The sequence below is a fragment of the Pleurodeles waltl genome, chromosome 3_1, assembly GCF_031143425.1.
Source record: "Pleurodeles waltl isolate 20211129_DDA chromosome 3_1, aPleWal1.hap1.20221129, whole genome shotgun sequence".
Taxonomy (NCBI): Eukaryota; Metazoa; Chordata; class Amphibia; order Caudata; family Salamandridae; genus Pleurodeles; species Pleurodeles waltl.
Window position 1 is genome coordinate 772053442 of NC_090440.1, and position 25866 is coordinate 772079307.

The 25866-nt window shown below is 46.2% G+C and overlaps 1 protein-coding gene across 3 annotated transcripts in view; it reads right to left on the reverse strand.

The window, feature by feature from the left end:
* USP47 (ubiquitin specific peptidase 47) overlaps positions 1-25866 on the reverse strand; it is a 1215141-nt gene that overhangs the window by 419580 nt on the left and 769695 nt on the right. For all 3 annotated transcript variants that reach the window (XM_069223601.1, XM_069223600.1, XM_069223599.1), the window contains one exon: positions 8764-8879. In XM_069223601.1, the coding sequence (XP_069079702.1) occupies positions 8764-8879 (116 nt within the window). The remainder of the gene's footprint in view (positions 1-8763; positions 8880-25866) is intronic.

Below are 25866 nucleotides of genomic sequence, written 5' to 3' on the forward strand. Positions count from 1 at the left end.
TTTGCTTAAAAAAGCATATTTTCCTGACTTTTGTTTGTACGATCACCGCTCCAGGACAAAATTTCAACTCCCCAGCGTTCCCCTCAGTTTCCCAAGTAAAATGACACCTCCCTTGTGTGGGTCCCCAAAGCAGTCAGCCTAAAGATGTATAAAAGAAGAATATGTCCTTATCAACTCGCTGTGCTATCTCCACAAGTTGTTGGCCTTATTCTGTTGCAGGCACCTGGCCCGCCCACACAAGTGAGGTATCATTTTTATCGGGAGACTTGGGGGAACGCTGGGTGGAAGGAAATTTGTGGCTCCTCTCTGATTCCAGAACTTTCTGTCACCAAAATGTGAGGAAAATGTGTTTTTTTAGCCACATTTTGAGGTTTGCAAAGGATTCTGGGTAACAGAACCTGGTCAGAGCCCCACAAGTCACCCCATCTTGGATCCCCCTAGGTCTCTAGTTTTCACAAATGCACAGGTTTGGTAGGTTTCCCTAGGTGCCAGCTGAGCTGGAGGCAAAAATCTACAGGTAGGCACTTTGCAAAAAACACCTCTGTTTTCTTTAAAAAAATGTGATGTGTCCACGTTGTGTTTTGAGGCATTTCCTGTCGCAGGCGCTAGGCCTACCCACACAAGTGAGGTATCATTTTTATCGGGAGACTTGGGGGAACGCTTGGTGGGAGGAAATTTGTGGCTCCTCTCTGATTCCAGAACTTTCGTTCATCAAAATGTGAGGAAAATGTGTTTTTTTTAGCCAAATTGAGGTTTGCAAAGGATTCTGGGTAACAGAACCTGGTCAGAGCCCCACAAGTCACCCCATCTTGGATTCCCCTAGGTCTCTAGTTTTCAAAAATGCACAGGTTTGGTAGGTTTCCCTAGGTTGCGGCTGAGCTAGAGGCCAAAATCTACAGGTAGGCACTTTGCAAAAAAACACAGTGCTGTTGACAATTGTACGCCACCACAGTCCGTGCCCCCCAGAAGGAGTCCCAGAGGAAAACCCCAAGGGGAAAAAACCTCCAACAAGAACTCCTTGGAACAGAAGGAGGACACAAGGAATTAGCACTCCGAAGCCTGGAAATACTGGAAAGCAGAGGAAAAAACAGGAACAACTGGAGTCCAAGCGAAGACCAGCTGGAGCATGACCACCACAGCAGAAGTGTTGCAATGCAATGAGAAGAAGAATTGATTCCCCTTAAATACCCCTAGACAGGAAGTGATAGACAGGAAGAAGTAACACCACCATTTTGGACTGGGAAGGGGCTATGCAATAGATAGGAAAAGGCACCATAGTAAAAAAGGGAACAGATGCATGCAGGGAAAAGAGGTGCAAGGTGTGCTGGGAAGGAAAAGGCATGGCTCCAGGGATCATAAAGGAGGAAAGGAAGGCCCTGAAATGGGGCACCCGGTAAGTGTGTGATGCTGGGGGTGGGGGGACAGACACCCCACGACAACACTCGTGTCGCGCGCGGCAATGACCCATGGCCAATCCTGGGCCGCGGCTCCCACCGCGGCGCACGGGCGGAAAAAGCCCGCTGTGGGCTCCGCAACCCCCAACACGGGCCGCGACTCTGACCGCTGCCCGGCCAGGAGACGCCACGGGCGACACGACGCGACAAAAGGTCCCACCCCACCACGAGGCCCCAGGTTTGTGAGGGAAAAGAAAGAAAAAACAACAGATCAGAAGAGGGGAATGACCGAAGATGCGTCTTCCCAGGAGCATTCACTCATAGGGTAGCCCTTCCAATGAATGAGGTATTGGAGACGACCACGGAAGACTCGAGAGTCACAGATTTCCTTGACCTCGTATTCAGGCATGTTGTCAACCAGTTGAGGAGGAGGACAGGTGAATTGTCTGCGAAAAGGATCAGGCACATAGGGTTTAAGCTGAGATACATGGAACACAGGATGTATTTTCCAAGTCTGAGGCAAACGAAGACGAACAGAAACAGGATTGATCTTTTGAAGAATCAGAAATGGACCATAATACAGAGGTTTGAACTTATTTTGTGTTAATCAAAGAGGTAAGAATTTAGAGGAAAGCCAGACTTTATCGTTGATCTGATAAGCCGGGGCCTCACAACTTTTCTTGTCAGCCATTCTTTTCACGCGTGTTTTTGTGGCTACAAGATTAAAATGTTTGACACGTTCGATACCCCATAGTTGCCGGACATATGAGGTAATGGCAGGGAGAGTAGACGTTTCTTTAATAGGAATAGGAAAGGCTTTCGGATGGAATCCATTAGAACAATAAAAAGGAGAGACTTTCGAGGCACTGTGTACCGAATTGTTGTATGAGAATTCGGCAAGTGGTAGGTACGTAGATCAATTGCTTTGCGTGGCATTGCAAAAACTACGTAGGTATTGTTCAAGGCCTTGATTCAGACGTTCTGTCTGTCCATTAGTTTGGGGATGGAAACCAGATGATAGAGCTACCTCTATTCTTAGTGTCTTACAAAATTGTCTCCAAAAACGTGAGATGTATTGGAGACCCCGTCAGAGATGATGACTTGCGGCAGGCCATGAAGCCGAAAGATCTCCTGAATAAAGATTTGACTTAGTTCTTTTGCCATAGGTAGTTTCCTTAATGCCGGGAAATGTGCCATTTTCGTGAACGAGTCAATCAATACTATTATTAGCCAATTCCCCACTGAAGGAGGCAAAGAGCACATAAAATCAGTGGATATAGTGTGCCATGGACCTGGTGGAAAAGGTAAAGGTAATCCTACTGGTTTATTACAAGGTGTTTTTACCTGTGCACAGATGGGACAAGAAGTCACATATGTTTCAGTGTCTGTTTTAAGTGTGGGCCACCAAAAAGAGCGAAGCAGGAGATCTTGGGTAGCCTTCATACCACGATGACCTGCGATGGGGGAATCATGGCACATTCGGAGAGCCTCTGTTTGGACTATTTTAGTAGGTAGGAACAATACCTTTTTATGATAGTAGTAATCCTGATCTTTATGGAGCTGTGGTCGTAAATTGTTCATCTCAGTTGTTTCAAGGTTGGAATACTCAGTTTTCACTTTGTCAAGGAATGATTGTACCAACCCAATGATCCTATTATTTTCAAATAGGTTTTGCACAGGAGAATCACTACACTCAGGATAGCGGCGTGATAGGGCATCTGCCAAAATATTTGTGATGTAGAAATCGTATTGACTAAAAAAGAAAGCCCATCGAGCCTGCTGACTATTTTGGCATTAAAGGTTTCTCAAACACTGCAAATTCCAATGATCTGTCCGTGCCTCAAAAGGTTCTTTCGATCCCATAAGAAAGTGTCCCCATTCAGTGCAAGCTGTCTTCAAGGCGAGTAGTTCTCGTTCTAAAACCGAATAGTTACGTTCGGAGTCAGATAGTATGTGTGAAAGGTAGAATACTGGGTGCTCTAACCCATCATCATCTTGTTTTTGTAGCAAGGCAGCCCCGATAGCTCTTTCTGAGGCGTCTGTAACGACAATGAACTGTTTGGTGGTGTCTGGATGCCGTAGAATGGGAGCTTGAATGAAGGCATGTTTTAACTCTTGAAATGCGGATTCTGCGTCTTTGGTCCAGCAAAAACCCTTCCGTAGACTTTCCTTCTTAAGGGTTTGCATAATATAACTGGTTCACTGGGCAAAGTCAGCTATAAACTGACAATAGAAATTGGCCAATTCTAAAAAACACTGAGTTTCCTTGATGGAGGCGGGGGATGGCCAATCCAGAATGGCTTGGATCTTGTCTGAATCCATGGCAACACCTACTTGATTGATGCAATACCCCAAGTATTTTACTTCAGTTTGATCAAATTCCCATTTTTCTGGCTTGCAGAATAGATTATGTTGTCTAAGCCTTTCTAATACTTGGAGTACATGTTTAGTGTGTTGTTCTGGGTGAACAGAGAATATCAGAATGTCATCCAGATAGACGACCACTGTCTGGTGTAGGAGATCAGAAAAAATAGCGTCAATAAATCTCTGAAAGATGGAGGGAGCATTGGTTAGTCCAAAGGGCATTACCCGATACTCATAATGGCCGAAAGGTGTTCTGAAGGCGGTCTTCCATTCATCACCCTCTTTTATCCTTAAAAGATGGTATGCTCCCCTAAGATCTAACTCGGTGAATTTCTTAGCCCCTCTGACGGCTTCTAAGATATCCTTAATGAGAGGCAGAGGGTAGCGGTCCTTAGTAGTGATTTTATTAAATCCACAAAAGTCTATACAGGGACGTAAATCTTTCGTCGTCTTTGGTACGAAAAAGAGGGGAGCCCCTGCAGGTGAAGAGGAAGAAGCAATCAGACCACTTTGTACGTTTTCCTCTAGATATTCCTCGAGGGTCTTTTTCTCAGGCTCAGTTAGAGAATACATTCCCCCAAAAGGAACCACGGCATCTGGTTCCAGAGGGATGGCGCAATCGTATTCTCTATGAGGTGGCAGTACAGGCTTTTATGGTTTCTGGAATACATCAGCATATTCCAGATAATGTCTGGGTACTCCTTGCAGAAAGTTGATGGAACATCCTACTTTAGGTGGTGTTAGTAAGATACTCTTCAGGGACCAATAAGTTGCTGCCAAATAACAATGCTGTTGGCAAAAGTGGGAGGAAAGAGAAATGGTTCTAGTTTCCCAATTAATATAGGGATTATGCCGGGTTAGCCATGGAATACCCAGAATCATTACGTGATGCGGTGAGGATATCAAGTCGAAGGAAATGTTTTCTTGATGTTTCCTGAAATGCAAACATAACGTAGGAGTGGTATGCCTGACAGGTCCCGAGGCTAGGAGGGAACCATCCACCGTGTGGGCTTGCTCTGGTACGACCTTGGGTATCCGAGGAATCTGTCTTTCCATGGCCCATGTTTCGTCTAGGTAGATACCACTGGCTCCACAATCCAACAAGACCAGTGCTCTTTCTTCACGGCCATCTGCTAATTGTAAGGTGGTGGGTAAGAGGAAAAGAGCGGTTATTTCTTCTCTGGAAGAACAGATGAAAGGTATCTCGGAATATCCCGTCCTCACCCTTCTCACAGAAGACGGGAGCTGCTGTTTCCCAAGGGCTTTGCTGGACGGATGGGACAGGTATGGAGTAGATGACCAGAAGCACCACAGTAAAGGCAAAGTCCTTTCCGTCGCCTGTTTTCACACTCACTAGTTGATAATGGCCCACACGCCAATCGATTTGCATACGTTTCTCATCAGTAGGCCCTTTAGGTTCAGAATGAGTCTCCTTGGAACGATGAAGAATGGTGCGGGAGGTCACAGAGTGTGATGGTGTACGATTCTTTTTCTTCTCCATTCTTCGTTCATTTAGACGATATTCTATCGAAACTGTCAAATCCATTAAACCCTTGAGATCCTCCACTCTGGCGGAGTGCACTAGTTCATCTTTGATTTAATCCGAAGACCTCTTCGAAAAAGGGTCACCAAGGTACGCTCCACCCAAGAGGTTTCAGCTGGCAATTGTCTAAACCGTGTGATGTATTGTAGAACATCCTGACTTCCTTGTTGAATATCGCATAGAGCTTCTTCTGCCGAGGATTCAAGTCCAGGACGCTCAAACATTTGTTTAAAGGCAGCGATAAAGGCTGAATAGTTGGACAGGCTGGAATAATTGCTTGTCATCAAGGGGGTTGCCCAGGCTAAGGCCGGACCAGATAGAGCGCTGATCCAATATCCGACCTTAGTTTTATCTTGCATGAACTGTGAAGGACGGAATGCTAAGTAGACTGTCAAGGCATCTAGGAATTCTCACAATTTGTTAGGATCCCCAGAGAAGCAAGGTGTAGTTGCAGAGATAGTAGGGACATCAGTGGCCGTATTTTCGGTTCGTAGCTGTGGAGTTCTTGGGCTCGTTGTTGGATAGTCAAGAGCAACGCTTGGCTTGTTGGTTCCGTACTCATCACAGGATTCTCCATGGTTCCGGACCACGACTGAAGTTTTGGGCGTTGCAATCTGTCACAATTCACCCTTGGCTTACCGTCTGTATCAGAGAGGGATGGTGTGCGGCCCCGGTTCCTGCAAGTCGTACTCTGACCGAGGTAGGGGCGACCCCTTCCGGTAGCCACGGTGCTGTTGACAATAGTACGCCACCACAGTCCGTGCCCTCCAAGGGAGTCCCAGAGGAAAAACCCCAAGGGGAAAAAACCTCCAACCGGAACTCCCTGGAACAGAAGGACGACACAAGGAATTAGCATTCAGAAGCCTGGAAATACTGGAAAGCAGAGGAAGAAACAGGAACAACTGGAGTCCAAGAGAAGACCAGCCGGAGCGTGACCACCACAGCAGAAGTGTTGCAACACAATGAGAAGAAGAATTGATTCCCCTTATATACCCCTAGACAGGAAGAAGTAACACCACCATTTTGGATTGGGAAGGGGCTATGCAATAGATAGGAAAAGCCACCATAGTAAAAAAGGGAACACATGCATGCAGGGAAAAGAGAGGTGCAAGGTGTGCTGGGAAGGAGAAGGCATGGCTCCAGGAATCATAAAGGAGGAAAGGAAGGCCCTGAAATGGGGCACCCGGTAAGTGTGTGATGCTGGGGGGGGGGGGGGCGGTGGCGCAGACACCCCATGACAACACCTGTGTCGGGCGCTGTGCACGGCGAGGACCGGCGCCCAATCCTGGGCCTCAGGCCTCGCCAAAAAGAACAGCGCGCGGCTGGAGAAAAGGGCCACTGCAGGCCCGCGACCCCTAACACGGCCTGTGGCTTCCACCGCGGCGCACAGCCGTGGGCTCCGCAACCCCCAACACGGGGCGCGGCTGCCACCGCGGCCCGGCCAGGAGACGCCGCAGGTCGGTGCGAAGCAACACAAGTAGGCACACAAAACACACCCTCAGCGGTACAGGTGAGGCTGGGTGCAGTGTGCAAAGCAGCCGTCGAGTTTCGAATAGAAATCAATGGAGGGGTCCGGGGGTCACTCTAGCAGTGCAGGCAGGGCACAGGGGTGCTTCTCGGGCCACCCACCGTCTGGGCTAGGCAGAGGATTGCCTGATGGTCTCTCCTGCACTGAAGTTCAGTTGCTTCTGGCCCTGGGGGCTGTGGGTGCAGTGCTTGGTCCAGGCATTAGGCTCCTTGTTACAGGCAGTCGCAGTAAGGGGGGGGCTCTGGATTCTCTCTGCATGCGTCGCTGTGAGGGTCCAGGGGGGTCGTCTTGGGTTATTCACGAGGTGGCAGTTGCCTGGGAGTCCTCCCTGTAGTGTTGGTTCTCTGGAGCTCGAGCCAGGGGTGTCGGGTGCAGAGGGTGAAGTCTCACGCTTCCGGCAGGAAGAGTGAGTTCTTTAAAAGTTGCAAGAAAGCTGCAAAGTTGTTGCTGTTTTTTTTAACAGTGCTGCTGTTGTTCACGGGAGTTTCTTTGTCATTCGGGTTCAGGGCAGTCCTCTGAGGCTTCAGAGGTTGCTGGTCCCTGACGGATGTGTCGCTGTGCAGGTTCTTTGAGTCTGGAGACAGGCCGGTAGGGCTGGGGTCAAAGCAGTTGTCGTCTCCGTTGTATCTGCAGGGCTTTCAGGTCAGCAGTCCTTCTTCTTTGTGTAGGTTGCAGGAATTTGATTTCCTGGGTTCTTGGGTGCCCCTAAATACTGAATTTAGGGGTGTGTTTAGATCAGGAGGGCAGTAGCCAATGGCTACTGTCCTGGAGGGTGGCTACACCCTCTCTGTGCCTCCTCCCTGAGGGGAGGGGGCACATTCCTAATCTTATTGGGGGAATCCTCCAATCTCAAGATGGAGGATTTCTAAAAGCAGGGGTCACCTCAGCTCAGGACACGTTAGGGGCTGCCCTGACTGGTTGGTGACAACTCCTTGTTTTTCTCATTATCTCCTCCAGCCTTGCCACCAAAAGTGGGGGCAGTGGCCAGAGGGGCGGGCATCTTCACTAGCTGGGATGCCCTGGTGTGCTGTAACAAAAGGCATGAGCTACTGAGGCTCACCACCAGGTGTTACAGTTCCTGCAGGGGGAGGTGAGAAGCACCTCCACCCAGTACAGGCTTTGTTCCTGGCCAAAGAGTGACAAAGGTACTCTCCCCCATGTGGCCAGAAACTCGTCTGGTTGTGACAGGTTGGCAGAAACTAATGAATTACTTATGCCACAGACAGTGTGAGGTGGGCATGGCACTCTGAGGGGAGTGCCATGTCTACTTAGTCATTTTTTCCCCACCAGCACACACAAGCTGTGAGGCAGTGTGCATGTGCTGAGTGAGGGGTCCCCAGGGTGGCATAAGACATGCTGCAGCCCTTAGAGACCTTTCCTGGCAACAGGGCCCTTGGTACCAGGGGTACCATTTACAAGGGACTTATCTGGGTGCCAGGGCTGTGCCAATTGTGGGAACAAAGGTACAGTTTAGGGAAAAAACACTGGTGGCTGGGGCCTGGTTAGCAGGGTCCTAGCACACTTTCAATCATAACTGGCAACAACAAAAGGCAATAAGTCAGGGGGTTACCATGCCAAGGAGGCATTTCATAACATTCAATATATGAAAGTTGTAAAAGACTGAATGATTAATCTGCAGAGCATTCTTTAAATGTGTCTGTGAGCAATTACCTTATTAGACAATTCTAATTTTCTTGCCCAATACAATCAAACATTAGCAGATTTTTGTCGCTGCTTCAAACTGCTTTCACATACGAAATGACTCGATACCTATAGCTGCATAGTTCCGCCATCAATGGATTTCTAGATTTCGTCTTCTTTCCAAGACTTTGCACAAAGTTGTTAAAACCCAATTAATAGCTATCTCTTTGTTTACAGATTTATTTTGTAAACAAATAGCTTTCAGTATCCCTCTTTATGACCTATACACTTACCTTGGAAACAAGCTGCTTAAATTCCATCACAGTCTGATTCAAGTAGGCTCGTACACTGACAGGAGAAGCTACAGTTTCAGTCTTCAGGTCGACTACATGTACTTTTACCATCACTTCTATGGAGACAAACAAAACAAACTTTCAAAAGTACAAAAAATGGATTGCACCATTCTGACAAACATGAATACAAAACTTTACATGATGATGAGGTGTCTAATCTCATATGTGCGCTCTCATTTTCTACTTGCCTTTAATAAATCTTTCTGGTAGAGACAATATCAAGATGCTGATTCCTCACCTTTTGAATATTGCCCAGGCATCGGAATGGATCCAGAAACTATTCATCAGTAACCCTGTAAACCTGAAGGTGGTACCATGCGGTCCACACTGATGGTGTTCGACTTTAGAAATTACATTCAGGGCCTATATAGGCACCACTTGCATGTGCTGGCATCAGGTGCTTTCAAGGTTGTCTGCGCACCCCGACACAGAGCCCCAAAGCGAACTGGTCGACAGTGTACAGATTTGCATATTCCTAGTTTTGGGATCTTATTAATGGGTAGAGTCCAATCACGGAAGAGGGAGGGGGCGAGGAGGGAGGGGGTGTGGAGGGAGGTTGGGGGGGGGGGGGGTCAGTGAAGAATCTGTAGCTAGATAGTATCTACCTGAAAGAGCGTTACCGAAGGTAAGTAACTTGTTCTTCTGATGGAGACTTCTAGACACATATTCCTCACCTTCTGAATAGGTACCAAAGCAATACCAATTTGGAGGTGGGTCAGTGGATGGATTCAAACCAGAAAGTCCTGCAGGACTGAGTGGGCAAAAAAACCCTCTTGGCAAATCGGTCTGTCCGGGCAATAATGCCTCATGAACGAATGGAGGAATGCCAAGAAGCCACCTCGCAAATGTCTTGGAAAGGGACTCTGCATACCAACACAGTGGTAACAACTTTTGCCCTGGTAAAATAAGCATGCAGTCCTTCCGGAGGCTGCTTCTTTATCTTTGCATAGCAGATTTTAATGCTGAGCATATTATAGTGGGAGATGGTTATCATCTGCCTTGCCTGCTTTTTCTCCAGCGTACCCCACAAAGAGCCAGTGTTTTTTGGTACGATCTATGTAGATGCTCAGCACTCTCCTGGAGTCCAATTGACAAAGTCTCTCCTCCTGCTTACAGGGGTCAGGGGAGCATGAATGTTGGCAGGGTGATGGTTTGACCTAGGAGGAACAGCATCACAACTTCTGGCAGGAAGGTTGCCAATGTCCGTAGAACAATTGTCTGAAGAACAAAGTGTAAGACGGAGTGGCATAACAAGTCTGAAGCTCACTCATATGCTGTGCCGAGGTGATGGTAATGAGGAAAACAGTCTTGATAGTAAGAAGCCATAAAGGGCAGCTAAAATGCGCTGCACATCAGACAAGTCAGGACCAAATGAAGGTCCCACTGACGTGTGACAAAAGGAAAAGGTGGAAACCCGTGTTTTACTTGGACAGGACAAAAAGCTTACGAAAATCACAACAGCTTTTTATTAACTATGGCCCAATCAGAACAGGTTTGGGCACATCTAAACAATCTTTATCCAGGTGGATTGTTTCATGTATAATGTTATGTTATCAGTTAGCAAACAAATCCCTTGGTGGTAGACCAAAAGCCCACTCGACCAGAGGGAAAGCAGCTACTGTAGCCTTGATGAGAAATGTCCCTTTGGCAGAAATATGCAAGGCTGCCACTTGGAGGTCGGTCCATACCTTTACTAAGCATTACTGCCTTGATACAGACGCTAGGGCAGATGCTCAGGTTGGACAGGCTTTGCTCAAGAATTTGTTTGCATGATTCATGTTTTTCTCAGTATTCTTATATCGACTCCACCGCGGCTATGGGGATGGGCTTGCTACTCTATTCAATGCTTATGACTATACATGGAAATCCCCTACGAGAGAAGGAATGGTTTCTTACCTGTAACTCCAGTTCTCTCGTAGGGGTATTTCCATGATAGTCATAAGCAACCCTCCCTCCTCCCCGGTGGAGTTGACATAGAACATGAATATTATGGAGGTGGGTACTCCAACAAATGTTTTGTTGTTTCTTCATGTCAGGTAATAGCCTCCAAAAAAGAACTGAGGCAACTGCCTTTTGCTGTGCATGATGGGAAACAGGAAGACTTTACTTTTCTTAAAGGCACAGCTCTATTTACATTCTGTATAATGGCAGCCTATGGGCTACACTGCCCTGCATTGTTTTATTCTCATCAGAGGTGTAAATAAAGTATGAGAATGTATTTGTTATTACATTTCTAGAATAAATAGGTGTTTGAACATGAATTTACACTACTATTGATTTTCTTTTCAACAATTTGGCCTGTGTAGCTGTTCACATAGGCTGCACAATGTTATTCTTAAGTGTTTTTTGACAGACCTCTTTAAACGGCTGGTGTTTGCACTTAAGAATATACTTCACATCAGTGCTCCGGGGTCCCCGCAGGCGCGCGGAACTATTCAATGCTTATGACTATACATGGAAATCCCCTACGAGAGAACCCTTAACTGGGCCCTAAGCAAAACCCTGTTGTGCAAGAGACAGAACAAATAGAATGTCAGATAACTTGGCCTGGAGGTGATCAATCTGGTGTGTACTACACCAAGCCACAAATCTGTCCCAATGATAGTTGTATAGGGCTTTTGTAGAGGGAAGCCTGGCTGCCAAGATGACTTACAACACCTCCAGAGGAAGGTCGAAGGTGCTCAGCTGTTGCGTTCAATCTCTGTGCTTGAAGGTGGAGACTGCAAAGGCCTGGTACAGAACTCTGCCCTGTGCTGCAGCTGTAGGGCCTCACAGAAGGGCGGCCTGATGGGAGGACCAAAGTTTAAGTGCAGGAGTTCTGGATAACAAACACTCCGTACCCAATTCAGAGCCATTAGGATGACTTGGGCCCAAGCCTGTCCTGAACTTCTTGAGTAGTCTGGTTAGCAGTATTGGTGGAAAGGCATACAGGAGTCCTGACTGCCACTCGAGGTGGAACGCATTTGCGAGCAAGAGTTGCCTTGGAAACTCTAACACACAGGACTGCTGACAGTGCAAGTTCCGAGTGGTGGCGAGCAGATTGAGCAAAGGTTCTCCCCATTCATGGAAAGGACCTGCGCCACCTTTAGGTGCAGCTGCCATTTGTGATCCGCTAGGCATCAACAAATTAGCTTGTCTACCCTGGCATTCAAATAATCTGCCGAGTGGTTCACCAACAGGAAAATTCCTTGATGGTTCAGCCACCTCCAGAGGCTCAAGGCCTTCTGGCACAGGGGCTGTGATCCCATCCAGCCCAGTTTGTTGCACTACAACACGGTGGTTGTGGTCCATGAGCACCTGTACCAGCCTCATCTTGAAGCATGGCAGGAAGGCTTTCAACACTAAGCGGATGGTTCTCAGCTCCAAAAGGTTGATGTGGAGCTGGAGCTTCAATGAAGACCAGTGGCTTCTAGTCTCCCCCTCTCCCAGATGGCTGCCCCAAGCAAGAACCGATGTATCGGTCACCACTTTCTGCTCTTGGTGGTGAAGGGTCTGCCACTGACCCAGTCGTGGTCCAGTAGATCTTTTGCAGTCTCCTCCAAAATCTGAACATAGTCAGAGAGGGCCCCTTTGATGTTGAGCCTACTGGAACTTCAGATCCCAATGCACAACCTGCATATACCTGGCATGCTCGAAGAACAAGTTACTTACCTTTGGTAACGCTTTTTCTTGTGGATACAGAAGCTACCTGTGGATTCCTCACCTTGTGAATTCTCCCAATGCGCCAGCATTAGATGGAAACTTTCTTCCCAGCTCTTCACATCGACGAGGATGTCACAATTGTACAGCTCCGCTCACAACTCCATCTGACGTCATTATGGCAATAAGAGGTCCTTGTCTGCATGCTGACATCAGTTTCCCCCCTTTTTAACGTGCCTTTGAGGCGAATAGGTGAAAACCGACCTCACAAAAGCACACACACACACATATACATATATATATATATATATATATATATATATATGGAAAATGTCACTTCCCCAGTGTACATCTGTCGTGGCATGTTCCACTGCAGATTCACATGCTATGCATATTCTGCCACCTAGTGTTGGGCTCGGAGTGTTACAAGTTGTTTTTCTTCGAAGAAGTTTTTTTAAGTCACAGGATCGAGTGACTCCTCCTCTTCGGCTCCATTGCGCATGGGCATCGACTCCATGTTAAATTGTTTTCCCGCAGAGGGTACGGTAGGAGTGATAAGAGTATAAAGAAAAGAGATGTCCATGGAAATGGAATATATATATATATATATATATATATATATATATATATATATATATATATATACACATATACATATGTACAAATGAACGTTTAACTTTAACGGCTACAGGCTCCCGGGGAGGCGGGAGGGTGCATATGAATCTGCAGTGGAACATGCCACGAACAGATGTACGTTGGGTAAGTGACATTTTCCGTTCGATGGCATGTGCAGCTGCAGATACACATGCTATGCATGGATTGAAAAGCAGTTTTGCCTCCCATAAGCGGTGGTCAGCCTGTAGGAGTTGAAGTTCTTTGAAATAGTGTTCTTAGTACAGCCTGTCCTACTGTGGCCTGTTGTGAAGCTAACACATCTACACAGTAATGCTTGGTAAATGTATGGGGTGTTGACCAAGTGGCTGTTTTACAGATTTCTGCCATTGGTATGTTTCCTAAGAAAGCCATTGTAGCCCCTTTTTTCAGGGTGGAATGTGCTTTAGGTGTTACTAATAGCTACCTCTTAGCTTTTAGGTAACATGTTGGGATGCATTTTACTATCCATCTAGATAGTCCTTGCTATGAAATATGGTTATCAGTATGTGGTTTCTGAAACGCCACAAATAACTGTTTGTTTTTTCTGAATGATTTAGTTCTATCAATGTAACATATTATAGCTCTTTTAATGTCTAATGTATGCAGGGCTCTTTCTGCTACAGTCTGGCTGTGGAAAGAAGACTGGCAGTTCCACTGTTTGATTGATATGAAACTGTGATATCACCTTTGGTAGAAATTTTGGGTTTGTTTGAAGTACAACTTTATGTTTGTGTACTTGTATGAACGGTTCTTGAATAGATTTCACTAACTCTTCTTAATTAAGTAATTGCAACTTGGAATGCAACTTTCAATGTTAGATATTGAATCTGACATGAATGCATAGCTTGAAATGGTGGACCCATGAGTCGTGCGAGTACTACGTTTAGATTCCACAAAGGCACCGGAGGTGTTCTTGGTAGAATGATACATTTTAATCCTTCCACGAAGGCTTTGATAACAGGGACCCTAAATAGAGAGGTGTGTTGTATATTTTGCAAATACGCAGAAATTGCAGTGAGATGTATTTTGAGGGATGAGAAGGCTAAATTAGCTTTTTGCAGATGAAGCAAGTAACTTACAATGTCTTGGATTGAGGCTGAAAGAGGGGCAATCTGTGTAGATTGACAGTCAAATACAAACCTTTTCTGTTTGTTTGCATAACACTGCCTGGTAGTGGATTCTCTTGCTTATTAAATTACTTCCATACATTCTGTTGGAAAGTGTAGATATCCAAACTCTAAGACTTCAGGAGCCAAATCGCTAGATTGAGTATTTTAGGATCTGGATGCCTGATCAGTTGCTTGTTTTGCATTAACAGATATGGTCTTTTGGGGAGTTTGATGTGTGGTACTACTGACAGATCTAACAGTGTTGTGTACCAGGGTTGACGTGCCCACGTTGGTGCTATAAGTATGAGTTTGAGTTTGTTTTGATGCAGTTTGTTGACTAGAAATAGAATGAGCGGGAGAGGGGGAAAGGCGTAAGCAAATATCCCTGACCAGTTGATCCAAAGAGCATTGCCCTTGGATAGAGGGTGTGAGTACCTGGATGCAAAGTTTTGGCATTTTGCGTTTTCGCTGGTGGCGATTAGGTCTATGTCTGGTGTTCCCCAGTGATGAAAGTATGTCTGAAGCACTTGGGGATGAATTTCCCACTCGTGTGTTTGTTGATGATCTCGGCTGAGAACATCTGCTAATTGGTTGTGTATTCCTGGAATGTATTGAGCTACCAGGTAAATCTTGTTGTGTATTGCCCAATGCCAAATCTTTTGTGCTATCAGGGACAGTTGCGATGACTGGGTCCCTCCTTGTTGTTTAGGTAATACATTGTAGTCATGTTGCCTGTTTTGATAAGAATGTTTTTGTGAATGAGAAGAGGCTGAAAGGCTCCGAGTGCTAGGAATACGGCTAGCAATTCTAGGAGATTTATGTGAAGTTGTTTGTGTTTGGTGTCCCATTGACCTTAAATGTTGTGATGGTTGAGGTGTGCCCCCCATCCAATCATTGATGCATCTGTTGTAAGTATGGTCTGAAGCATAGGGTCTTGAAATGGCTGACTTTGTTTAGATTTATGGAATTCCACCACTGAAGTGATATGCGTGTTTGGGGGTCTATCAACAGTAGATCTTGAGGCTGACCCTGTGCCTGCGACCATTGCTTTGCAAGGCACTGTTGTAAAGGCTGCATGTTTAATCTTGCATTTGGAACAATGGCGATGCATGATGCCATCATGCCCAACAGTTTCATTACAAATTTGACTATGTACTGTTGGCTTGACTGAATGTGTGCTAATACATTGTGGAATGCTTGCACTCTTTGTGGACTTGGGCTTGCAAGTGCTGTTTGTGTATTTAGTGTGGCTCCTAAATACTGTTGAATTTGCGCAGGTTGTAGGTGGGATTTTTGGTAGTTTATGGAGAACCCTAGAGTGTGTAGGGTTTGTATTACATAATGTGTATGGTTTTGACACTGTGTATGACTGTTGCATTTTGTTAGCCAATCATCAAGATATGGGAAGACATGAATGTGTTGTCTTCTTAGGTAGGCAGCTACTACTGCTAGGCATTTTGTAAATACTCTGGGAGCTGTTGTTATCCCGAAGGGTAACACTTTGAACTGGTAATGTTTTCCCGGAATTACAAACCTGAGATATTTTCTGTGCGCTGGATGGATGGGTATGTGAAAATACGCAACCTTGAGGTCTAATGTTGCCATGAAATCTTGCTGTTGTAGCAGTGGGAATACATCCTGTAGTGTTACCATGTGAAAGTGTTCTGACAGGATGTAAAGATTGAGAGTTCTGAGATCCAATATTGGTCTCAAGGTTCTGTCTTTTTTGGGAATAAGGAAGTACAGAGAGTAAACCCCTGTTCCTATCTGATTTTCTGGTACAAGCTCTATGGCTTGTTTGAGTAATAGTGATTGTACTTCTTCTTGCAACATTGAGATGTTGGGAGGAGAGTTTGTGTGGTTTTGGAGGTATATTTGGGGGAATGTGTGCCAATTCTATGCAATAACCATTGCGGATAATAGAAAATATCCAGTTGTCGGTTGTAATGGGTAGCCAATTGTTGTGGAACCTTTGCACTCTTTCCCCCACAGATGAGGTGTGATTTGGGAAGAGATGGAGAAAGACACTGTTTTGGCAGTGAGGCTTGTTTTGTTGGCTGATATTTCCCCCTACCTCTCGGGAATTGGCCTCTATAATTTCCTCTAAACCCACCTCGTTGTTATTGAGGCTGGTAGGTTGACTTGGATTGTGAGGTGGATGCCTCAGGTGTTTGCGCTCTAAAACCACCCTTGTATTGAGGTTTCCGAAAGGATCCTCTGTATTGCGTGGTATACAGAGCACCTATGGCTTTAGCGGTGTCTGAGTCTTTTTTCATCTTTTCAATGGTCGTATCCTCTTCAGGGCCAAAAAGCTGTTTTGATTGAACGGCATATTAAGAACAGCCTGTTGAATTTCAGGCTTAAACCCTGACGACTGAAGCCATGCGTGTCTCCGAACAGTAACAGTATTGATTGTCCTAGCTGCTGTGTCTGCTGAATCTAGGGCTGATCTAATTTGGTCATTAGTAATAGCCTGCCCTTCCTCAACTATTTGTTGTGCCCTTTTTTGTTGGCCTTTGCGGAGATGTTGGACGATATCTTTCATCTCGTCCCAGTGGGCTCTATCATATCTAGCCAATAGTAGTTGGGAGTTGGCTATCCTCCATTGATTGGCTGCTTGCAATACTACTCTTTTGTCGGCAGCATCAAATTTCCTGCTCTCCTTGTCTGGTGGTGGTGCATCACCAGATGACTGAGAGTTGGCCCTCTTCCTAGCTGCACTTACAACTACAGAATCAGGAGGCAGTTGTTGTGTACTGAATGCCAGATCAGAGGGAGGTGGTTTATACTTTTTCTCCACTCTGGGAGTAATTATCCTGGATTTGACTGGCTCTTGAAATATCTGATGTGCGTGCTTCAACATGCCTGGAAGCATGGGAAAGGACTGGTAGGTAGTGTGTGTGGAGGATAATGTGTTGAAGAGAAAATCATCCTCAAAGGACTTGGTGTGCATGGCGACATTGTGGTATGATGCCGCCCTAGCCAGAACCTGAGTGTATCCAATGCTATCTTCCGGTGGTGATGGTTTGGAAGGATAGGAGTCTGGGCTGTTATCCAGAATGGGATCTGGATCATAGAGATCCCATGGATCCACATTGCCCTGTTGTGAATCGAAAGAATGTACAGGAGACTGTGTAGGTGTAGGAGTAGTAGGTGGAGAGACAAGCAGGTGAGGAGAATGAGGAGGAGACTGAGGAGGTGAAAATTGTGGAGGAGATCTTTGTTTAGGCCTTGGCACTTTAGCCGGTGGCTGAGCAGTGTCCAATTGTTCTTGAAAGGCCAGCTTCCTCTTAGGCTTCAGAGGAGGTGCAGTTATGATCTTGCCAGGGTCCTTGAGAATGTGAATTCTGGCCTGCCTTTCATCAATGTCCTCCATCTGTGTGTGCCAAAGTTGTTGCTTGGTCGCCAAAGGTCTTTTTGCGGGTTGAGCCATGTCCTTCGGGAAGTGGCGTTCCCGAGGCCTTATGATTCGGCTTGGTTGGGACAGGGGCAAGCGTACTCACGTGCTGTCCTGCCGTGACCAGTCTGTCCTCCTTGGACTCCTGCTCGGAATCTGACCCTCGGGCGGAGACTGCAGTGTGCATGATCTCCTCTTCCTCTACATAGAGACGTTCGGTGCCTTTCGACGCCATTTCCAACCTTCGTGCTCTGTCTCGTAGAGTCTTCTTCGAACGGAAGGATCTTCAGGTCCCTCACATCTATCCTCTCGATGGTCTGGAGAGAGACAGAGATTACAGACGAGATGTTGGTCTGTATATGGAAATTTGGCGTGGCACCGAGGACAAAAGCAAAATGGGGTCCGGTCCTGAGGCTTCCACGCGGTCGGCCTGACAAGGCCTGAGTTGGGCGCGGGTGCCCCGAAGGGTGAGGAAAGATGTTAGATCCGACGGTATGGAAGTGTTGATGAGAGATGATACGCGATCGAAACAATACCGATGAGAATTAGAGAGTTTTAGAACTTTTCCGACTCGAACTACCGGAGCGAAAAGAAACGCGTCCGAACCCGATGGCAGAAACAATCTAACATGAGTCGATGCCCATGCGCAATGGAGCCAAAGAGGAGGAGTCACTCGATCCCGTGACTCGAAAACACTTCTTTGAAGAAAAACAACTTGTAACACTCCAAGCCCAACACTAGATGGCAGAATATGCATAGCATGTGTATCTGCAGCTACACATGCCATCGAACATATATATATATATGGAAAATGTCACTTACCCAGTGTACATCTGTTCGTGGCATTAGTCGCTGCAGATTCACATGCTGTGCACATCCCGCCATCTGGTGTTGGGCTCGGAGTGTTACAAGTTGTTTTTCTTCGAAGAAGTCTTTTCGAGTCACGAGACCGAGGGACTCCTCCCATTTCAACTCCATTGCGCATGGGCGTCGATTCCATCTTAGATTGTTTTGCCCGCAGAGGGTGAGGTAGGAGTTGTGTATGCTAGTAATAGTGCCCATGCAATGGAGTGAATGCGTATGTACATAATACAATTTCAAGTAATATATTTACAAATGTACAAATGTTTAAGATCTACTTCTAAATGGCTACAGGCTCCCGGGGAGGCGGGTGGGCGCATGTGAATCTGCAGCGACTAATGCCACGAACAGATGTACACTGGGTAAGTGACATTTTCCGTTCGATGGCATGTGTAGCTGCAGATACACATGCTGTGCATAGACTAGTAAGCAGTTATCTCCCCAAAAGCGGTGGTTCAGCCTGTAGGAGTTGAAGTAGTTTGAAATAATGTTCTTAGTACAGCTTGACCTACTGTTGCTTGTTGTGCAGTTAGCACATCTACACAGTAGTGCTTGGTAAATGTATGAGGCGTAGACCATGTTGCTGCCTTACATATTTAGTTCATTGGAATATTTCCTAGAAAGGCCATGGTAGCACCTTTCTTTCTGGTTGAGTGTGCCTTTGGTGTAATAGGCAGTTCTCTTTTAGCTTTAAGATAGCAGGTTTGAATGCACTTAACTATCCATCTAGCAATGCCTTGTTTTGAAATTGGATTTCCTGTATGAGGTTTTTGAAAGGCGATAAATAGTTGTTTTGTCTTTCGAATTAGTTTTGTTCTGTCAGTGTAGTACATTAGTGCTGTTTTGATGTCTAATGTATGTAGTGCTCTTTCAGCTACAGAATCTGGCTGTGGGAAGAACACTGGTAATTCTACCGTTTGATTCAAGTAGAACGGTGAGATTACTTTTGGTAAAAATTTAGGATTGGTCCGTAGAACAACTTTATTTTTGTGTATTTGAATAAATGGTTCTTGAATGGTAAATGCTTGAATTTCACTCACTCTTCTTAGAGATGTGATGGCAATTAAAAATGCAACTTTCCACGTTAAGTATTGCATTTCACAAGAGTGCATTGGCTGAAAAGGTGGACCCCTGAGTCGTGTTAGGACGATGTTGAGGTTCCATGAAGGACCTGGTGGTGTTCTTGGTGGTATAATTCTCTTTAGGCCCATAAACACTTTTATGACTGGTATCCTAAACAATGAAATTGAGTGCGTAATTTGTAGGTAAGCTGAAATTGCTGTAAGATGTATTTTAATGGAAGAGAAAGCTAGGTTAGATTTTTGCAAATGTAATAAGTATCCTACTATCTCTTTTGCAGATGCGTGTAAAGGTTCAATTTGATTATTATGGCAGTAATAAACAAATCTTTTCCACTTATTTGCATAGCAGTGTCTAGTGGTAGGTTTTCTAGCTTGTTTTATGACCTCCATACATTCCTGTGTGAGGTCTAAGTGCCCGAATTCTAGGATTTCAGGAGCCAAATTGCTAGATTCAACGATGCTGGATTTGGATGTCTGATCTGTTGTTTGTGTTGTGTTAACAGATCTGGCCTGTTTGGCAGTTTGACATGAGGTACTACTGAAAGGTCTAGTAGTGTTGTGTACCAGGGTTGCCTTGCCCAAGTTGGTGCTATTAATATGAGTTTGAGTTTGTTTTGACTGAGTTTGTTTACCAGGTAAGGAAGGAGAGGGAGAGGAGGAAAAGCGTAAGCAAATATCCCTGACCAGTTCATCCATAGGGCATTGCCTTGGGACTGTTTGTGTGGGTATCTGGATGCGAAGTTTTGGCATTTTGCGTTCTCCTTCGTCGCAAACAAGTCTATTTGAGGTGTTCCCCAGAGTTTGAAATAGGTGTTCAGAATTTGGGGGTGAATTTCCCATTCGTGGACCTGTTGGTGATCTCGAGATAGATTGTCTGCGAGTTGATTTTGGATCCCTGGTATAAATTGTGCTATTAGGCGAATTTGGTTGTGAATTGCCCAACGCCAAATTTTTGGTGCTAGCAGGCTTAACTGCGTGGAGTGCGTCCCCCCTTGCTTGTTTAGATAATACATTGTTGTCATGTTGTCTGTCTTGACGAGAATGTATTTGTGAACTATTATTGGTTGGAAAGCTTTTAGTGCTTGAAAAACTGCTAGAAGTTCTAGGTGATTTATATGCAGTCTTGTTTGATGTACGTTCCATTGTCCTTGTATGCTGTGGTGATCGAGGTGTGCGCCCCACCCTGTCATGGAAGCATCTGTTGTTATTACGTATTGTGGCACTGGGTCTTGGAAAGGCCGCCCTTTGTTTAAATTTATGTTGTTCCACCACAGAAGCGAGAGGTAAGTTTGGCGGTCTATTAACACCAGATCTAGAAGATGACCCTGTGCTTGAGACCACTGTGATGCTAGGCACTGTTGTAAGGGCCTCATGTGCAGTCTTGCGTTTGGGACAATGGCTATGCATGAAGACATCATGCCTAAGAGTTGTAATACCATCTTTGCTTGTATCTTTTGTGTTGGATACATGCGTTGTATGATGGTGTTGAAATTTTGAATTCTTTGGGGACTTGGAGTGGCTACTCCTTTTGTTGTGTCTATTATGGCTCCTAGGTATTGTTGTACCTTGCACGGCAGAATGTTGGATTTTGTGAAGTTGACGGTGAACCCTAGTTTGAAGAGGGTTTGTATGATCTGATTTGTGTGATTTGAGCACTCTATTAACGAATGGGCCTTGATTAGCCAGTCGTCTAGATATGGGAACACATGTATTTGCTGCCTTCTGATGTGTGCAGCGACTACCGCTAGACATTTGGTAAAGACTCTTGGTGCGGTTGTTAATCCGAAAGGCAGTACCTTGAATTGGTAATGTATTCCTTTGAATACAAACCTTAGGTATTTCCTGTGCGATGGGTGTATTGGTATATGGAAATACGCGTCCTTGAGGTCTAAAGTTGACATGTAGTCGTGTAGTTTTAGCAATGGTAATACTTCTTGTAGTGTGACCATGTGAAAATGGTCTGATTTGATGAATGTGTTCACTATTCTGAGGTCTAGGATTGGTCTCAGCGTTTTGTCCTTCTTTGGTATCAGAAAGTACAGTGAGTAAACCCCTGTGTTTATTTGTGTGTTTGGCACTAATTCGATTGCATTCTTTTGCAATAGTGCCTGCACTTCTATCTCCAGGAGATTGGAATTATGTTTTGTCAAATTTTGTGCTTTTGGTGGTATGTTTGGAGGGAATTGTAGAAATTCTATGCAATAACCCTGTTGGATAATTGCTAGAACCCAAGTGTCTGTAGTGATTTCCTCCCATGCTTTGTAATAATGACTTATTCTTCCCCCCACTGGTGTTGTGTGGAGGGGATGAGTGACATGTGAGTCACTGCTTAGTAGTAGGGGTTTTGGGGCTTTGAAATTTTCCTCTATTCCTACGGAATTGCCCTCTATATTGTCCCCGAAAACCTCCTCTGTACTGTCCCTGGTAACTGGACTGTGTTGCCTGTGAGGTGCTGGCTTGTGTGCTCTGACCCCGAAACCCCCCTCTAAAGGGTGTTTTACGGAATGTGCTGTAATTCCCTCTGCTCTGCGGGGAGTAGAGTGCGCCCATGGCTTTAGCAGTGTCCGTGTCTTTTTTGAGCTTCTCAATCGCTGTGTCCACTTCTGGACCGAACAGTTCTTTTTCATTAAAAGGCATATTGAGAACTGCTTGCTGAATCTCTGGTTTAAATCCAGACGTTCGGAGCCATGCATGCCTTCTGATAGTTACAGATGTATTAATTGTCCGTGCAGCTGTATCTGCAGCGTCCATGGAGGAGCGGATTTGGTTGTTGGAAATGGTCTGTCCCTCCTCAACCACTTGTTTTGCCCTATTTTGTAGGTCCTTGGGCAGATGGTCAATGAGATGTTGCATCTCATCCCAATGGGCTCTGTCATAGCGCGCAAGTAGTGCCTGGGAGTTAGCGATGCGCCACTGGTTTGCAGCTTGTGCTGCGACTCTCTTACCAGCTGCATCGAACTTGCGGCTTTCTTTATCTGGGGGTGGTGCATCTCCAGATGTGTGGGAGTTGGCCCTTTTCCTATCTGCTCCTACAACGACAGAGTCTGGTGGCAGCTGTGTAGTGATGAAAGCCGGGTCTGTAGGAGGCGCCTTGTACTTTTTTTCCTCTCTTGGTGTGATTGCCCTGCTTTTGACCGGCTCCTTAAAGATTTCTTTTGCATGCCGGAGCATACCAGGGAGCATAGGCAGGCTTTGGTAGGAGCTGTGGGTGGAGGAGAGTGTGTTGAATAAAAAGTCATTCTCGACCTGTTCTGAGTGGAGGCTTACATTGTGAAATTGTGCTGCTCTAGCCACCACTTGAGAATACGCAGTGCTGTCCTCTGGTGGAGATGGCTTCGTAGGGTATGCCTCCGGACTGTTATCTGACACTGGGGCGTCGTATAAGTCCCATGCGTCTTGATCTTGGTCACCCTGGCTCATGGTGGTGTGAGCTGGGGAATGTGATGGAGTTTGTGCTGGTGAGACGTTAATCACAGGTGGAGGAGAGGGTGGTGGGGTAACTTTTTTCACCACTTTTGTTTGTGGTGTCTGTTCAGTTTGGAACTCCAATCTTCTCTTTCTTCTAATAGGGGGAAGGGTGCTTATTTTTCCTGTCCCCTGCTGAATGAAAATACGCTTTTGCGTATGGTCTACATCAGTTGAGTGTAGCTCTTCCTCAAACCTATGCTTTTGCATTTGGGAGGTTAGCGAGTGCTCTTCTGTATAAGAGCCTGAAACTTGGTCGGTTGCAGTTTGTTTTGGCACCGAAACCCTGTCTGCATCTTTTTTGGGCGCCGAGGTGACTTTTTTCTTTTTCGGGGCCGAAACCTCTCGGCGTCGATCTTCTTCGGTGCCGCTGTCTCGGCGTCGAGCCGTGTCTACACCGGTATCTCGGTGTCGATGCTTGTCTCCAGCACTTTCTCGGTCCCGAGAAGGCTGCGTGCCGGTGTCTCGACCGGAGTCGGACGATCTCGGCACTGTTTGGGCCTTTTTCGGTGCCGACGGTCGGTCACCGAATTTATGGGTCGAGCCATGGCCTGGTGGCAGTGGCGTCCCCTGGGCCTTGTAAATCTTCTTCTGAGTGGCTTTTGACGTCTTACTCACGGTTTGTGTATCGTCGAATCCTTCGGAGTCCGAATCTTGGATCGAAAAGGTTCCCTCCTCTTCTTGTTCCTCGAACTCCCGGTGGGCTGTCGGCGCGGACGCCATCTGAAGTCTTCTGGCTCGACGGTCTCGGAGTGTTTTTCGGGACCGGAACGCACGACAGGCCTCGCAAGTGTCTTCACTGTGCTCAGGTGACAGGCACAGGTTACAGACCAAGTGTTGGTCTGTATAGGGGTATTTATTGTGGCATTTGGGACAGAAACGGAACGGGGTCCGTTCCATCGGCGTTCTTCTGCACGCGGTCGGGCCGACCAGGCCCCGACGGGGGATCGAAAAACTACCCCAAAGGGCACCGGAGCTCTTCGATGCGGTGTTGAATCTAACTACGCCGATCCCGAACGCAACAATACCGACGAAAATCTTCCGAAATTAGCTATCTTTCCGTTCCGAAACTCGGAGCGACAGGAACACGTCCGAACCCGATGGCGGAAAAAAAACAATCGAAGATGGAGTCGACGCCCATGCGCAATGGAGACAAAAGGAGGAGTCACTCGGTCCCGTGACTCGAAAGACTTCTTCGAAGAAAAACAACTTGTAACACTCCGGCCCAACACCAGATGGCGAGCTATGCAAAACATGCGTATCTACAGCGACAGATGCCATCAAACATAAGTTTTCGTATGACCAGGCAGGCAACAGGTAGGTGGGTGGGACTGTGAGGAATCCACAAGTAGCTACTGAATCCACCAAAAAAAGCGTTACAGAAGGCAAATAACTTGTTCTTCTGATGGATACAACTCCCTGTGGATTCCTCACCTTAGGAATAGAGTCCCAAAGCAGTATGGTACTCGGAGGTGGGTGCCTGACCGGTCACACCAAAAAAAACAGCAACACAGAACGTGCAAAATGGCCGTCCCTCCTAACTTCCAAATCCAAGCAATAATGCCTCACGAAAGTGTGGAGAGAAGCCCAAGTTGCTGCCTTTCAAATATCCACTACTGGAACACCTCTAGCTAATGCCGAAGTGGCACACTTATACCTGGTGGAATGAGCTTGAATACCCTCAGGAGGAACCTTCTTTGCCAATGAATAACAGATCTTTAAGCAAAGAATGACCCACCTGAATATGGTTCTCTTAAGGACAGCTTTGCCTTTCATCTTGCCTACATATCCAACGAAGAGTTGGTCATCAACACCAAAGTCTTTTGTTCTTTCACCATAAAAACTCAGAGCCCTTCTCGGGTCTAAGCAATGAAGTCTTTCTTCCTCTTTTGAAGGGTGAGGAGGAGGATAGAAGGATGAAATAGTAATAGACTGCCCCATATGGAAGATAGTGACAACTTTAGGAAGGAAAGCCAACCTGGCTTTCAACACCACCTTGTCAGCATAAAATGACAATTGGAGGTTTGACACTAAGAGCCTGAAGTTCACTCACACACCTAGCAGACGTGATAGCAACAAGGAAAACTGTCTAAGACTGACAGCCTTAATGAACAAGAATGCATAGGTTAAAATGGTGAACCCATTCAAGTTCAAACCAAATTTAAATCCCACTGAGGTATGAGAAACGGTAGTGTTGTCTGTCAAGACCTGAACTGACCGACAGCGAAGGGACAGGAGGAAGGCCTTTAGAGCCAGATGTATCGCCCGCAATTCTAGCAGATTGATGTGAAACATCTGTTCCACTGGAGACCAAAGACCTTTGATCTCCAGGTCCCCCAGATGAGCTCCCCACCCTAGAGTGGAAGCATCCATTATGACCGTGGCGATCAGTGCTGGAAGAGAAAACGGGCTTCCTTGGGAAAGGTTGCCGTCCACAGCCCACCATCGTAGATCCGCTGCAGCGTCACTGGAAATCATTATCGACTCCTCGAGATCCCCTTTGTGTTGAGACCACTGTTTGTGGAGGCACCACTGGAGAGCCCTCATGTGCCAACGTGCATGAGTGACCAACAGAATACAAGAAACGAACAGACCGAGCAGACGCGGGACTGTGAGGACTGGAACAACTGCTCCATTTTGAAACATTGGAATCAACGCCTGAATGTCTTGAATCCGCTGAGGATAGGCCCAATTCAATGTTGTATTCAGTACTGCCCCTATGAACAGGAGGCTCTGAGAGGGCTCCATGTGAGACTTGGTCACGTTCACCGCAAAGCTGAGGGTGAACAGCAACTGTGTTGTCATTTGGAGGTGATGCAGCACAAGCTCTGGGGAC